General features: G+C 43.7%; 1 protein-coding gene across 1 annotated transcript in view; it reads right to left on the reverse strand.

Annotated features, from left to right (window-relative positions):
• The window catches only part of ME3 (malic enzyme 3, NADP(+)-dependent, mitochondrial), a gene marked incomplete at its 5' end in the record, with an annotated part of 41186 nt that extends 38426 nt beyond the window's left edge, over positions 1–2760 (reverse strand). Inside the window, one exon of the mRNA XM_010076934.1 lies at positions 2685–2760. Coding sequence (XP_010075236.1) covers positions 2685–2760 — 76 coding nt within the window. The remainder of the gene's footprint in view (positions 1–2684) is intronic.
• Between the last annotated feature and the right edge of the window lie 10468 nt (positions 2761–13228).

Genomic DNA, 13228 nt, shown 5'->3' on the forward strand with positions numbered 1-13228 from the left:
GCTTCCAGCTGTGCTACAATTTTTATCAATGGCTCTAGTGAAGTCTTTGGCTAAAAGTTCGGTGTGTAGTTTAAGCCAATCATCTAACTGGTTTCTAAGTTTCTTTGATAGCTGATGGGGAGAAACAGAAACCTCCAGAGTGCATCTCCTCCCTCCAGCAGCTGTTTTGGGAGGGGATAAAAGGGGTATTTGTCTTTGAAGGTGCCAATCTCCCTCTTCATTGATCACTGCAGAAGTACTCACAAGTTGAGATTATTACTGAGTCTTCAGGCAGCTGATGTTAACTGAGATGACCCTGGAGCACAGGGTAACTGGACCAGTTACCTGGTGTATGTACCTAGCCCAGTTTTGCAATGCCTAAGCAGGGGGCATGTGGTCCAACAGAGTGATCCAGAGTACTGTGCTGATCTCCAAGTTGCCGAGGCAATGCAGAGAGGCAAGTGCTGCTGTTGGCATTCTCAGTTCTCTGTATTGATTGCACAAGGTCAACCTTGCCAGGATGAACCGAAACCATGCCTTGGGTGCACCAACAGAAAATGCTACATGGAAGGATGAGCTTGAACAGCCCTGCATAGCAGTAATCCCAATCGGGATTAGATGCTGAGTGCACTCCTAGGGTGCGCATTCTATAGGGAGGGAGGAAGGAAGGGAAGGAAGGACAGAAGGCCAGTGCAGTAACTAGCACAGCAGAACACTTATCTTGGAAAAAAAGACATGGTTTCTAGATTATCCTCATTTTGAGGTGCTTTGAGCTCATAGCTGCCAGGATGACACCCTACTACAACGCTATCCTGTACGATTCTCTGCATTCCCCCTGCTCTGTCTGGGCCATCGTGCAGAAAAGAGTACAAGATTAAGGAATCAGAGAGAAAATTAGCAAGGGGAGGTACTGATGAGGGCTATTAGCATTTTATCTAATGTTTCTTCACGGCAGGATTCTTTAGCCATCCTGGAAGAGACACAAAAAGCCCACAGGTCCACATGAGTACGCTCAGAAATGGCTTCTTTCTCTTGTTCTGCTTCTGGCACTCTGGTTCTTTCAGAGCAGCCCAGCTTCAATGGGAGGGGTAGAGTTGAGGCACACCAGAGCTTGGCTGAGGCTTTGCTAAGCTAAGCAGAGCACCCTTCCAGCCCTTCCAGGCAGAGGATCCAGGCCTACAACCCATATTTCCCATTTCCACAGTAAATGCTGTTGCCACGAAACTCTAAGGAGCCACAAAGCAAAAGACAGGGCAGCGTCTCCAGGTACTTCACCGTATTTAATGGGATTTACTGGTGTTGGTGTTCAGCCTTTCCAAAAAACTGGGTCCCTCCAAGGACTTACGTGCAGTCCAGGTGCCTCCCTACTTATCTCAAAATCTCACGTGTTCCAGTGCCTATCAGTTCAGGCATGGAGAAGTCTGTGTACAAACACACAGGCAACCCTGTGGTCCAAAACAGCGATGCTGATGAAATGAGCTGCCTTTGTAGTCTGGCAAACCTGGAAAGCAGATAGTCTGAATCTCTTCCATGGACCACTGCCCTTCTGAGGGTCTGTTTTGGGTGCCAGAGGAGGCTGTTTCAACAACAGTCTCTAATCTTTCTGTGCCAGTTTCCCCATCTGCAAAAACATATCTATTAGCCATAATGAGTTCTGGTCATAGTCCTGAGTCAGAAACAAATGGAAACACTGAGATCTTTGGACAGAGCAAGGACAAAATATCTAGTCTGCATCTGTTCTCTATGGTTCCAAAGACAAGCTTGTAGGAAAATTATTACTTTTTCTGGAAACATGTTAAATTTCCTTTTTTTTCCCTCTTAGAAATGGAAAATGCTTGCAAGACTTTCTCATCTGCCAAAGCTTTGTTCCTGGAAGAAACAGCTGACTGATAGGGGACCGAAGCTCTGTCAATAGCCAGGGAAATTCCCAGGCACATGTACTTGCAGACCGATGGAAGCAGGTGACTGGTAAGACCTGTCTTACATGTTGACTTTATTTAATGCCAGGGACTTGCCCAGCCCTGAGCTCTCACTAGATCACTTTTTGGGTGGGGTGTCAGTAATATTTTCAGCTGATGGATATCAAATATTATTTGCAGAGTTGCCAGTGTTCTGGATGCTGCATGACTCATTGGATTTGGGAAGGAGTCCTACAAGCAAGTCGTTTACAGAGATATCTTAAAGAGCTTTGGTACATCTAACAAGTTGTGAGTTATCCACAGAATTCTTCAACACCTATCTTACTTGTTTGCTAGGACCTCTGTTCCGTACAAATTTATTATCATGCACACTCTTTTTATTGCCCAAGGTCCTGCTACCTTTGATAAAGATGTTCTTGACTGCTATGGCAGAGCTAGACATTTTGGGTCCCCCCTCCAGTCAACAGAACTCCAACTGGATGTGATTAGATCAATATTTGCCATGGAATTTGCTTTGAGTAAGCCAAACCTGCCCTTGCAACACCATTTTTTCCCCTGAATATCTGATCCCAGTTTTTGACACTTGCATTCACCATCCTTTTCACACATGTGACAGAGTCTCTGAAGTCCAGCTACTAGCCTGGAAACTCTCTGAGGAAGGGAATATTTCTTAGCTTGTCCTTTTAAATAGCAATTCTGTAAATAATGCCAAGCAGTTCCATTCAATATCCCATTTTCCACCCAACTCTCTGGAATTTCCCAGTCCACAAACGACATGCCACATACCTTAATATTTTCTTCAGGCCAAGAGTTTAGCATTGTTGCAATATGACCTTTGTCATGGATGGTGATAAACAAGCCCCTAAGAACAGAAAAAAAAAAAGAGAAGAAAAAGAAGCCTTGTCATAAAATTAATAACTCCGAGATAAAATAAAACAGGTGAAACTTGAATATGCAGGGAAATGAGCTACTCAGCACAAAACCAGGCTATTCTCTGGCATGGAAATGAGACCTCAAGGGACTGGTAATAACAAGTTTAGTTCTCATTCCAAAACCCCAAAGCTCAAGACCTTTAATGGCAACTCCAGTCAACAGCCAGTGGTGTTGCACATTTCACCCCCATTAAAAATCTTCGCTTCAGGGACTAACTTCTGCTTTAGTGCAGAAGAGCTTTCTAGTTAATGTAATTCTGATAAAAGCACGGGAGGCTGATGGTTTTACCTTAACCATTTTTACACATTATTTCTGAGGGAGATTATTGCTGGCAGTTCAAGCAATAAAACCATGATCCTTTTCACCCAGCTACCAGTGTTGATGCTGTGGATGGCTGTAGATGGCTATGGCAGAGCTAGACGTTTTGGGTCCCCCCTCCAGTCAACAGAACTCCAACTGGATGTGATTAGATCAATATTTGCCATGGAATTTGCTTTGAGTAAGCCAAACCTGCCCTTGCAACACCATTTTTTCCCCTGAATATCTGATCCCAGTTTTTGACACTTGCATTCACCAAATGGAAAACACCAAAAACTATGAGAAGTGAAACAGAAATGTAAATGTTTGGATTAAACCTCAGTATGAAGTATTTGCATGGAGAATAGCAGACCTGATTGTACTAAGGCTAATCCCTTCTCAACACAAAGGTCTTCAAAGTTTAAACAAAAATGACTTCTTCTTAATAAAATCAGGAACTGGAAGGCAGAATTCTTGAAACATGTTTTAGACCTGTGGCTTATTGTTCACCTCTTTGCTGTTTTTACTAAAAATAGTATCCTTAGCAGGGATTCTTCCAATACCCAGGATAGTATGATTCCCGTTGACTCATCTCTGCTCAGATATTTTGGGATTTTTTGAAATCCCAAAGAAACAACCTCCTCCATATCTGTCTCAGGGGGAATTGCTTATGTTGCTCACAGTGCTCTCTCATCAGCACAAATCAAGGGCTCGAACTCAATGTCTTCTGTTAGCAGGTGGAGACACCCATTTTCTTTGCCTTGCTGTCTTCTCACAAAAGCAGGAGTTGTACCAGTGATTAGTATCAGCTGGAACAATGGAGAAATGCATTTCTGCTGCTTACATTTCTCTTCTATCACTCAGCTCCAGTAAGTTCAGATCAGCTCACGGTTTGGGGTTTTAATGTGAAATATCAGCCAGAAAAAGTCTCATTTTTAGAGGAGGCTGAAAACAACTTCCATTGTATGAGTGATGAATAATCAAACACAATTGGGCTACTCTCTACAGCAAAGACTTCTCTCACAAGACTCTTCTAGGGGGCAGATATCTTCCCACAGTTAACTGTGGGAATCCTAATGAAAAAGGTCTTCACTTTGAAAAGAAGAAAAATTAAAGAGCCGACTTCAACACTGATCAAGTAGCAATCACACAGAAAGATCAGAAATGCAAAAACAAAAAAAAAAAAAGAAAAGTAATGGTTCATTTATTCAGCATAATTCTTTAAAACTGTGCCCAGTAACCAACAAACTAATCACATACACATGGCCTATCTGAAAGGCAGTATTCACAGATGTTAATCTTCATTAAAAAAGAGTACTGTACTGCTGCCATATATGTTTAGAAAATAGTTATTAACCAGGAATTAAACACATAAATTAGTAACATCATTGCCGATACTTCAAGTTATGACATGCTGTTAAAAGGAATGCTATTGTTTTAATGTAATATTTTCCGTACATAATAAAGACAGCTATTGTTAAGTGTCTAGCTGTGTGTCTCACACATTCACATCTCTTCAGTGCTGAAGCGAGTCCACCAGCTATTTAACCTTTGAAAGACATCCAGTGCTCGCAGGAGAAGCTGAAACCCAACTGCCTACCCACCACCGGCCCTGCAGCTGGATGAATTGCTAGTTGTTCCCTACAAAGTGGAGAGGGCAGATACCCGCTGCCTCTGGAGAGCTCCTGACTCCGACTGTTGTCTCGGGACGGCAGTGGGCTGGTTTCCAGTCCCTGCTCTGGATCTGGCAGTGTAGAGAGTTCAGCCTAGGTCTTCCAAAATCTGATGACCACTCTCACTACGTTCCCTGGGAGAAAGGCTCTCATGGATATCACCACGGCATGTTTTGCCTGAGGAAGGACTGGCTTGGATAACACCGCCAGGTCGGTGACCGAGAACCAAGCATCCCTCTCAGAATTTGCATTCCCTTCCTTAATGTTATGTTTATTTGATGTTAAGCAGACCCTCTCATCGAGTATGCTGACTTCCGTGGATCCTTTTCTGAAAACTAAATGTTTGCCACACACATTCATTCTCCCTTCAGGCCACGCCACTGACCAGATTCCCAGTCCTAGCTGCTGACCTCCGCTGTCAACGTGCACGGAGCAATTCAGGTGAAAAATTGCTCCTTACGTTACTCCAGGCAAAATCAGATGGCTTTATTTAGACTAACAATTAACACGCTAAATGGCACTAACAGCTTTGGAAGGGAAACCTTCAGGAGCAGAAACAGTGATCCATCTGGGGAAAGTCACCTTTCTCACCGACAAAGCCACACCGGCAAGGGGGCACACAGCTAAGCAAGACTCATACTCCTCTAACGCTGAATCTAAGAGCCAAGGGCCCAGTTTCAATAGAACCCAGAAGTTTCCAATGCCTTTAGGCACCCATCTGGACCTGGTCCAGGCACTGTGGACTCCATCAGCTGTTCAAACAATCAATTCCTGGTAGGGGTGAGCTGGAAGTCCCTTTGCAGATGAAGTATGAAATGACCAACTCTGACAGGCAGTTCAGTGAGTTCACTGTGCTTTTGAGAAGATGGAAAGGGAAACAAACACACAGCAGACTTCAGACTCGGGGGTCGCAAGTAAGTTCTCATTTTGAATGGTCCTTGGGAGAGTTGTGCTCTCTCCCCTGGCGATAATCCCACAGAGATGAGCTGGCCAACTTACCTGTTGAAGTAAGATGCCTAAAATTGGCAGAGGGTTAATCTTTCCTAAAATCCCTCCTTGCAAGGCAGGCAGAAGGAACAGACAATCTCCACAATCTGAACTCAGCAAAAGCTTTGCTGACAACTGAACAGAGAGGAGTGGCAGCCAGGCTTCTCTCAAGGGTACACAGCTTATAGGAGAGGTAACAGGAGCAAAAACTTATTTGTGCCTTTGAGGACAGAGTAGAGCTCTGAATACTGAGCATGACAGGCTGGTCTGTGTAGACCAGTAGTAAATAAGAAACATCCAAGAAGCAATAAAAACAATTAACTTGATTTTTCTGAGGAAAAGATGCAGCCTCAGCATTCTGAAGAGGGAATGCAAGGGATGCTGCCTTTATCATCGTGCCTTCTCTCTTGGGATTTTGTTTAAATTGCTTCAGAGAAACAAAAAGAAAATGAGGCAGTTTTACTTTGATCACCTTGAGACTCAATAAAAATAACTCAATTAAAATAAGAAGCTAAAAAGATAAGTCATTTGTATCAAGTCATGTAACATGGGCACCACGTGGGGCAAACGTGCATCCTGGTTTTCCAGACCAGAAGACTCACTTGTGTCCAGGATCCTGCCATTCGAGTCCTGCCTAGGCATTCCACATCTTTATCCCCCTCAAGGCAGCAGCTGTCCACACAGCTGGAAGCCAAATAGATGTGTGCGGGGGTAAAAATACAAGAAATCAGAGTTTAGTAAAAATTAACTGCCCCAGCAATGTCAAGCCAGAATGTCCACACTGTACCACTATTTCTGGCTAAACAGTAACCTTCAGAGAGCTGTTACCTTTACTGGGGTAATTCAGAGTGGGGAGTGCTCCACCCTGCATTCATTAGGGTTTCAGAGCTCCAGGCTCCTGTTCAGTCCATTAACATCACAGGTTTCTCTACAGCTGCCTTCAGTTAAGGTGGAAGTCCGACTAGATTTTATTGTGCCACTAAGCACATCTGTAAAGTTCCAGGAAACTTCGAGGAGAGTTACAACTTCTTAATTTGTCACTGAGAGAGTATTTATCTGGATTTCAGCAAGTCAAGCTGCCTGAACCAGACTGCAGGATCCAGCAGACTCTGTCAAAGGGTTTGGATATGTTCATCGACACCACACAAGACCTTTTCTCATTCCTAAGCTACAAGCATTTTCCTTTCTGATTTTTTTCTGGCTGAGCTCATAGAAGTGCTCCAGGGATTACAAAGGTACATACACAGCTTACCCTGTGAGGCATGGGAAGGATCCTGCTCTGGTGCTCAGTACTAGTTAGATCTTGGCCATCCTGATAGCATTTTGAAAGACCCACAATGAAGACAATCCACAATTGCAAGGCTCATTTTAGAAAGAGTTCAGGGACAAGGGAGACAAGACACATTTGATGCCTAGAGTAAGCAATGCCAGACACTGGTGATGGCTTTTTAGAATAACATTAATTTCTTTTAGACACGTAGAAAGGAGCAAGTTTTAACCTATCTCAGGTATTAGGAAACAAAAATATTCTTTAATGCTTTCATTCAGTGAGTGGTTACTTCTTCAAAAAGGGAAAGTAGCGTTCTCCTTTCTGATCCTCATGGTTAGCAATGCTGCCTTGTGAGTTATTTCCCCTTAGAAGAAACATTGTATGAAGGAGCCAGTGGTGCTATCTCTAAAGCACTATCGTTTATTTACAGAGAATGTGCAAAGCTTCATTTCCCAAAACTCAGAGGGGAGTGAAAAAGATTATGCAACTTCTTTCCACACAACTCCAAATCTTTCCTCACTTCCATTCTACCCAAAAGTCTTCCTCCCTCTCCCTAATAGCTTTTCCTTGGCAATTACTGGTGCTTTTGTGGCTGAGCCTGCAACCCTCCTGGTGTTGTGTCACTCCACTTTTCTAAACTTCTGCTGCCTCTGACATGCAATCAAGCAGAAATCCAATGCAATCAATGCCTTTGCTTTATCAGGCTTCACGTAAAACCCCTTTGGCCGGTGCTGTGCTCCTCTTGCAGTCCTGTCCTGTGCTGTGGTTTTGGGTAGCACTCCTACAACTTCAGTTTCCTGTTTACCTTTATATAGCCAATGGCCTCTTTACACTTATCATACATGAATAACAGGCAGCAATTATATGCAAGGACTTTACCATCCTGGTCAAAAGCCACAGAAGAGCAAAACAGATGATAGCACTGGATCACTGCTGTATGCTAACATGAAGCAAAAGGACCCTAGTCTTTGCTTCACATGAATTACCCTTACTAGCTGAGACAGGAGCATATTTGTATGATATTTATGTCCTTGTGTAGGAAAAGAGACACCACAAGAAGGATTGCAACAGCTCCTACACTGACAGGACCTGAAAAGCACAAAAATCTCCACTCAACCAATGCAGCTTCTTTTCCTCCCTCACTCCTCTAAAAGGACTACTGTCTGAAGAAAAAGATACTTGCTTGGTAAGGAAGGAATGTATCTGAACAGCATTATCCAATATTTACAGATCCTGCAATGGTCAGGCTTGCTCAGGTGTGGTGGGATGACCCTGGCTGGATGCTGGGTGCCCACCGAAGCTGCCCTATCATTCCCCTCCTCAGCTGGACAGGGGAGAGAAAATATAACAAAAGGCTTGTGGGTCGAGATAAGGAGAAGGAGAGATCACTCACCAATTACCATCATGGGCAAACCAGACTAGTTTAATTTATTACCAATCAAATCAGAGTACGATAATGAGAAATAAAACAAAATCTCAAAAACACCTTGCCCCCAGCCCTCCCTTCTTCCCGGGCTAATTTTTCCTACCTATTTTCTCTATCTCCTCCCCTCCATCAGCACAGGGGGATAGGAATGGGGGTTGTGGCCAGTCCATCACACATTGTCTCTGCTGCTCCTTCCTCCTCAGGGGGAGGACTCTTCACACTCTTCCGTGCCCCAGCGTGGGGTCCCTCCCACTGGAGACAGTCCTCCATGAACTTCTCCAACACGGGTCCAGTAGCTAAGGTCCCTGATTCTCCAGACACGTACACACTGCTTGTCATCCAGCACAAGAAAGGGCACCTGCAAGGAGTCTGGCTCCTTGTGTGTGTGCTGCTCTACCAGCGTGCGATGAATTACAAAACTGAACCATGAATATGGCAGCAAAACTCAGGCTTTGGTTTCATTTTCTTTACACTTATTAACTTATAGTTTAGTGCTATGAGGGGAACTTGCTCCACAAGCGACGAGAAGATGAATACTACTGGGTGGGCTAGCATTAAGAAAATGAACATATTCACAACAGTTATATCAGACAGGCAGGCATCACGATTCAGTGTTTTCATCCGGATAGGAAAGCCTCATTCTCAGAACAGAAGTGCTCAGGACAAAGGTTAACCATCCCCACTCGCAACACGAAGGTGATGAAATCCTGCCCACATGAAAGTCCTTGAACATTTGTCCCTACTAATAGGAAATGGAGTTCCCCGAGAATGGGTAGGAAGTTCATGGGAAGCCATTGCTTAAAAAAGCAACAAACAAAAGAAAGGAGTCAGATCTTTGCCAACATCCCAGCCTACAGGAGGCTGCCATTGAACAGTGATGAAAACGTTGCAAGATAGTGGTCAGAAACCTACACTGAGATGTGAGGTTGCACAGGAAAGGGCTCTGACGGGCACAGCACAAGCTGACTTTCTGCAGTGATCACAGCCATTCCCTTACATAAAGGCATGATGCTCTTGGAAAGCTCTGAGCAAGGGCATCTCAGAGTAACATTGAGGTTCACCTGGAAAAATTATCTTCACACTAAGGAAAGAAAAAGACAAACTGGCTTGTCACTGTGCAAGGATATTGGCTGGTGCTGCTGCAAGCCACTCTGTGCTCTTTGGAGTTTGGTTGAATTACATCCCAAGCCCAGATGACTGGGAAGTATTTTGGCTGTCCACAGCCACAATGAGGACACACGCAAGGGAGGGATCAGCTGATGGCCTTGGCTAACCACAGAAAATTGTCGCTATTGTGCCAGAAGAACAGGCTGGAGGACCTGCTCTGGATTCAAGGCCAGCCTGGGCTAGAGATGCAGTAAAATGTGGTTACAGTAAAACCCTACATTTGGTTTTATTTATTTACTCTCTCAAGACTCATACACAAAATTGACAAGTTGAGCAATATGAGCCTCTAGAGACATTTCCACCAGCTGCACCCCTATTGTTGATTTTTTTTTGTTCAGATCTGTGCCAGAACAGGATAAGAGTTTTCAGAATAACAAAATAAACTTTGAAATTGCTTGGCTCCTTTAGGGAGCTTGAGATTATAAATGCCTGTGGGCTACAGGCTTTGGAGAGAAAGTATGTGCTAGCATGCACTGATTTGTCTAAATACAGTACAATTAATCATCAAATTGGACAAAATCTCTGTGGTGATCCATCAGCTATTTTCACAGATTTGTTTATAATAAAAGCCAAGAACTTTTTGTTGTTTTAGATAATTTTCTTTGTAAATTGTAGGATGCAGAACAGTACCCTGAGGTACTGATGAAAAAATAATAGAAACCAAGCACAATCCACTATTAATGAAATCTATACAGAGATTTATAAGGCAATATCCTATAATTAAAGTACATTAAGAGATTTAATCTCAAATAAACTGCAAAGTGAATGAGTGCATTAATATTATAAATGTCCTTAATGTTGTCATCATATATTTTAGGCAGGAAAACCAAAATTGAGTGTGGGAGCCAGAAGATGCAGGCTCTAGGGTATAATAACGAAAGATTCACTATCCACACCAACCCCCCAAACCCAGGCAGGAAAATCTCCATGATCCTAAGGGACGGTGAGCAGCTAGGAAACTGTAGGAAACTGCTAAAGATCAGGAACAGAGAGATTTCATTGAGCACACAGAAGTGATTGCTCCTAAATGCGGACAGCAACGCAGACGTGCTTCAGTGGAAGCTGCAGCCCTCCCAGTTCTTTGGCGTAGACCAAATCCTGCCACAGCAGGAAGGTTCAGATCAGAGCCCAAAGCAAAACTTTCAGATCCGTCTCCTAGTCTGCCAAGTTATTAACACCCAGCACTGCTTTTAGCGTGGTTTATTTTTTTTTTTTTAATTTTGTTCTCACAGGAAAAGGGAGCTTATACAATCACTCTGTGTCCTCTCTTACCTGCTAGTTCATTTCAAGCAAATTTATCAGAAAGGCAAAGGTCTCAAAGATGTTTGTTCCTACACCCTTTTATGGAAATCACTGTTGAGATAAAGGGAAAAGATAATGGGGTTCATGTCCCCACCTCTCTGGGGAGGGGAACATAGACCTTCCTTTGACAATTATTCTGACAGTTGGCCGAAAAGGTAGCTTGCAGCTAGACACAGTGTGTGCTGCTTCACACCTCGTTCCTACTGAGTCCTCGCTAGCCCAGCCCTAGGAAAGCCTCAGAGCCCTCATGGGCTGCAGGACTAAGCAGAAGGCAGAGAAAAGAAAAAAGCTGACTGTAAAGGAAACCATGTGAAAAAAGGGAATGGTTACGGGGCAGGATCAAAAATACACAGGGAGGAAACCAGAGGGGACAGCAAGCAAAGCACCCAAAGCTTTGCCCACTGCTCCCTAAAGAAGAGGTGAGGGAAGGGGAGAAGAACAACCTGGGTGTGGGTGGCTATGGTGGAGCACAGGTGAATATGGAGAAGGGATGAAAGGGGTGTGGAAGGGAACAGAAAGTCTTGCACAGGGGATGTGTTAGGGGACAGTGGACAGAAACCAGGAGCAGTCCTGGAGTCATTGGTTCTGATAGTCAGGAAATGGCCTAAAGAATAAATAGCCCTCTCTTCCTTCCCAGGGAGGGTCAATGGAGAAGGACCGGCGCAGTAACTACTGATACTGGTCATTACGCAGCAATGTGAAAATGCAGAAGGCTGGCATCAGGTCCCTGGTGAGCCTCTGCTATCTATAGTGAAGGATTAAGGGAGGCCAACAGACTCACGTTGCTTTTGGCTTGTCATGAGCCACTTGTTCCTATGGGATTCCCCGGAGAGAAGGGTTTAACCAGACCATTGCCATGTCATAGCATAATTCAGAGGTTAAATTCTGCTTGTATTTGAAAACTTCAGAAACAATTTTTTTCTCGCGTCCTTTTCAGCAGCAGTGTTTCAATAGGGGTGTAGCTCTGAGACTGTCTACATATAGGTAGTAGCTCTGAGACTGTCTACATAAGGATTCAGTCCCTGGAGCCAAGGGCTGGACCAGAGCCAAGCAGATCTACAGCATGGGTTCTGATGCTTGTTACCCTCAGCACCCAGAGCTCCCTTCGTGCTGGCATGCAGGAGGAAGATGCAGAAACCAGGCTGTTCATAACTACTCTGACACCCATGCATAAATTTACAGATGCATGTGGGTAAAGACCAGGCTTTGAGGTGAGACATAAGACCCCACCAAGCAGCACGTGTAGGCATTTCCCAAATTCAGTATCCTTTGCTGCATTTAAGCTCATCGCGCTCAAGGGGCTTGAAGCCCTCACTTCAAAAACAACTTTAAGTGTAGGAAAACCCAACTCAGCCCTGATTTTTCTCTGCCGTTTTGGAGACTCAGTCCTAAACCTGCCTGTATGTTGTACCCTGGCAGTATTTCAGCAAGTGGAAGATCACAGGGTTGCAAAGATAAATGTGTTGAGGTGGGTAATCAGTGCTATTGCCCAGTGATGTTGACCAAGAAGCTCTTATCTGTTTTCACTGCTAAGCACATAATGTGTTCTTTTTTACTTGATAGTACAGAGGTTAAGGTGGGATCAAAAATCCCTGAGAAGTTAAATGAAGTCCTACCGTGATTGTATTTCCTTCCTGTGCTGTGAAAATTCTTCCAAGACCTACACTTTCACTTTCAAAGAGCACTGCAGGGAGCCCCAAGAATGAGCACAAAATAAGGACAAAGTTTGACAAAGAAAAGAAATACTGCTTTGATAATACCAGAGCAATCCCCTTTCAGATAAATTAAATCTAACCTGGCATATTCTGTTTTAGGGAATCTACTTAATAAAAATTTTTAACTTTTGCCATAAATTGCAGCAAATACAGAAAATATCAGCAACATTTACAACAGGTTTTCTACAATCATGTTCTGAAGATGTGTGTGGCTTGCCTTGTCAAAATGTTGGATCAGTGTATCTGCACACAGAGTTCTCCAGAAATAAAACCCAAAACACAGCAAAACCCAAGGAAGGTAAGTAACAATTACCATATCCAAGCAGAGAAGCCCTCACTCTATGCAGACCGGGAGGGGAAGTCTTTGGAAAATGCAGACCGACTCTTTCTGCTGCCTATTGATTGCTCTTCTCTTTCAGAAATGGATGCCCTGTTATTAGAGGATAAGGGCGCTAGCTTGCTAGCTCTGACACAACTGTTATACAGCAACCTGAGACAGCACCTCACAGTTACCTTCAAGTGACATACACAAATCAATATAAATTATATAATAAAAATGT

This window comes from Pterocles gutturalis, unplaced genomic scaffold, assembly GCF_000699245.1.
Source record: "Pterocles gutturalis isolate BGI_N339 unplaced genomic scaffold, ASM69924v1 scaffold10838, whole genome shotgun sequence".
In the NCBI taxonomy this organism is placed as follows: Eukaryota; Metazoa; Chordata; class Aves; order Pterocliformes; family Pteroclidae; genus Pterocles; species Pterocles gutturalis.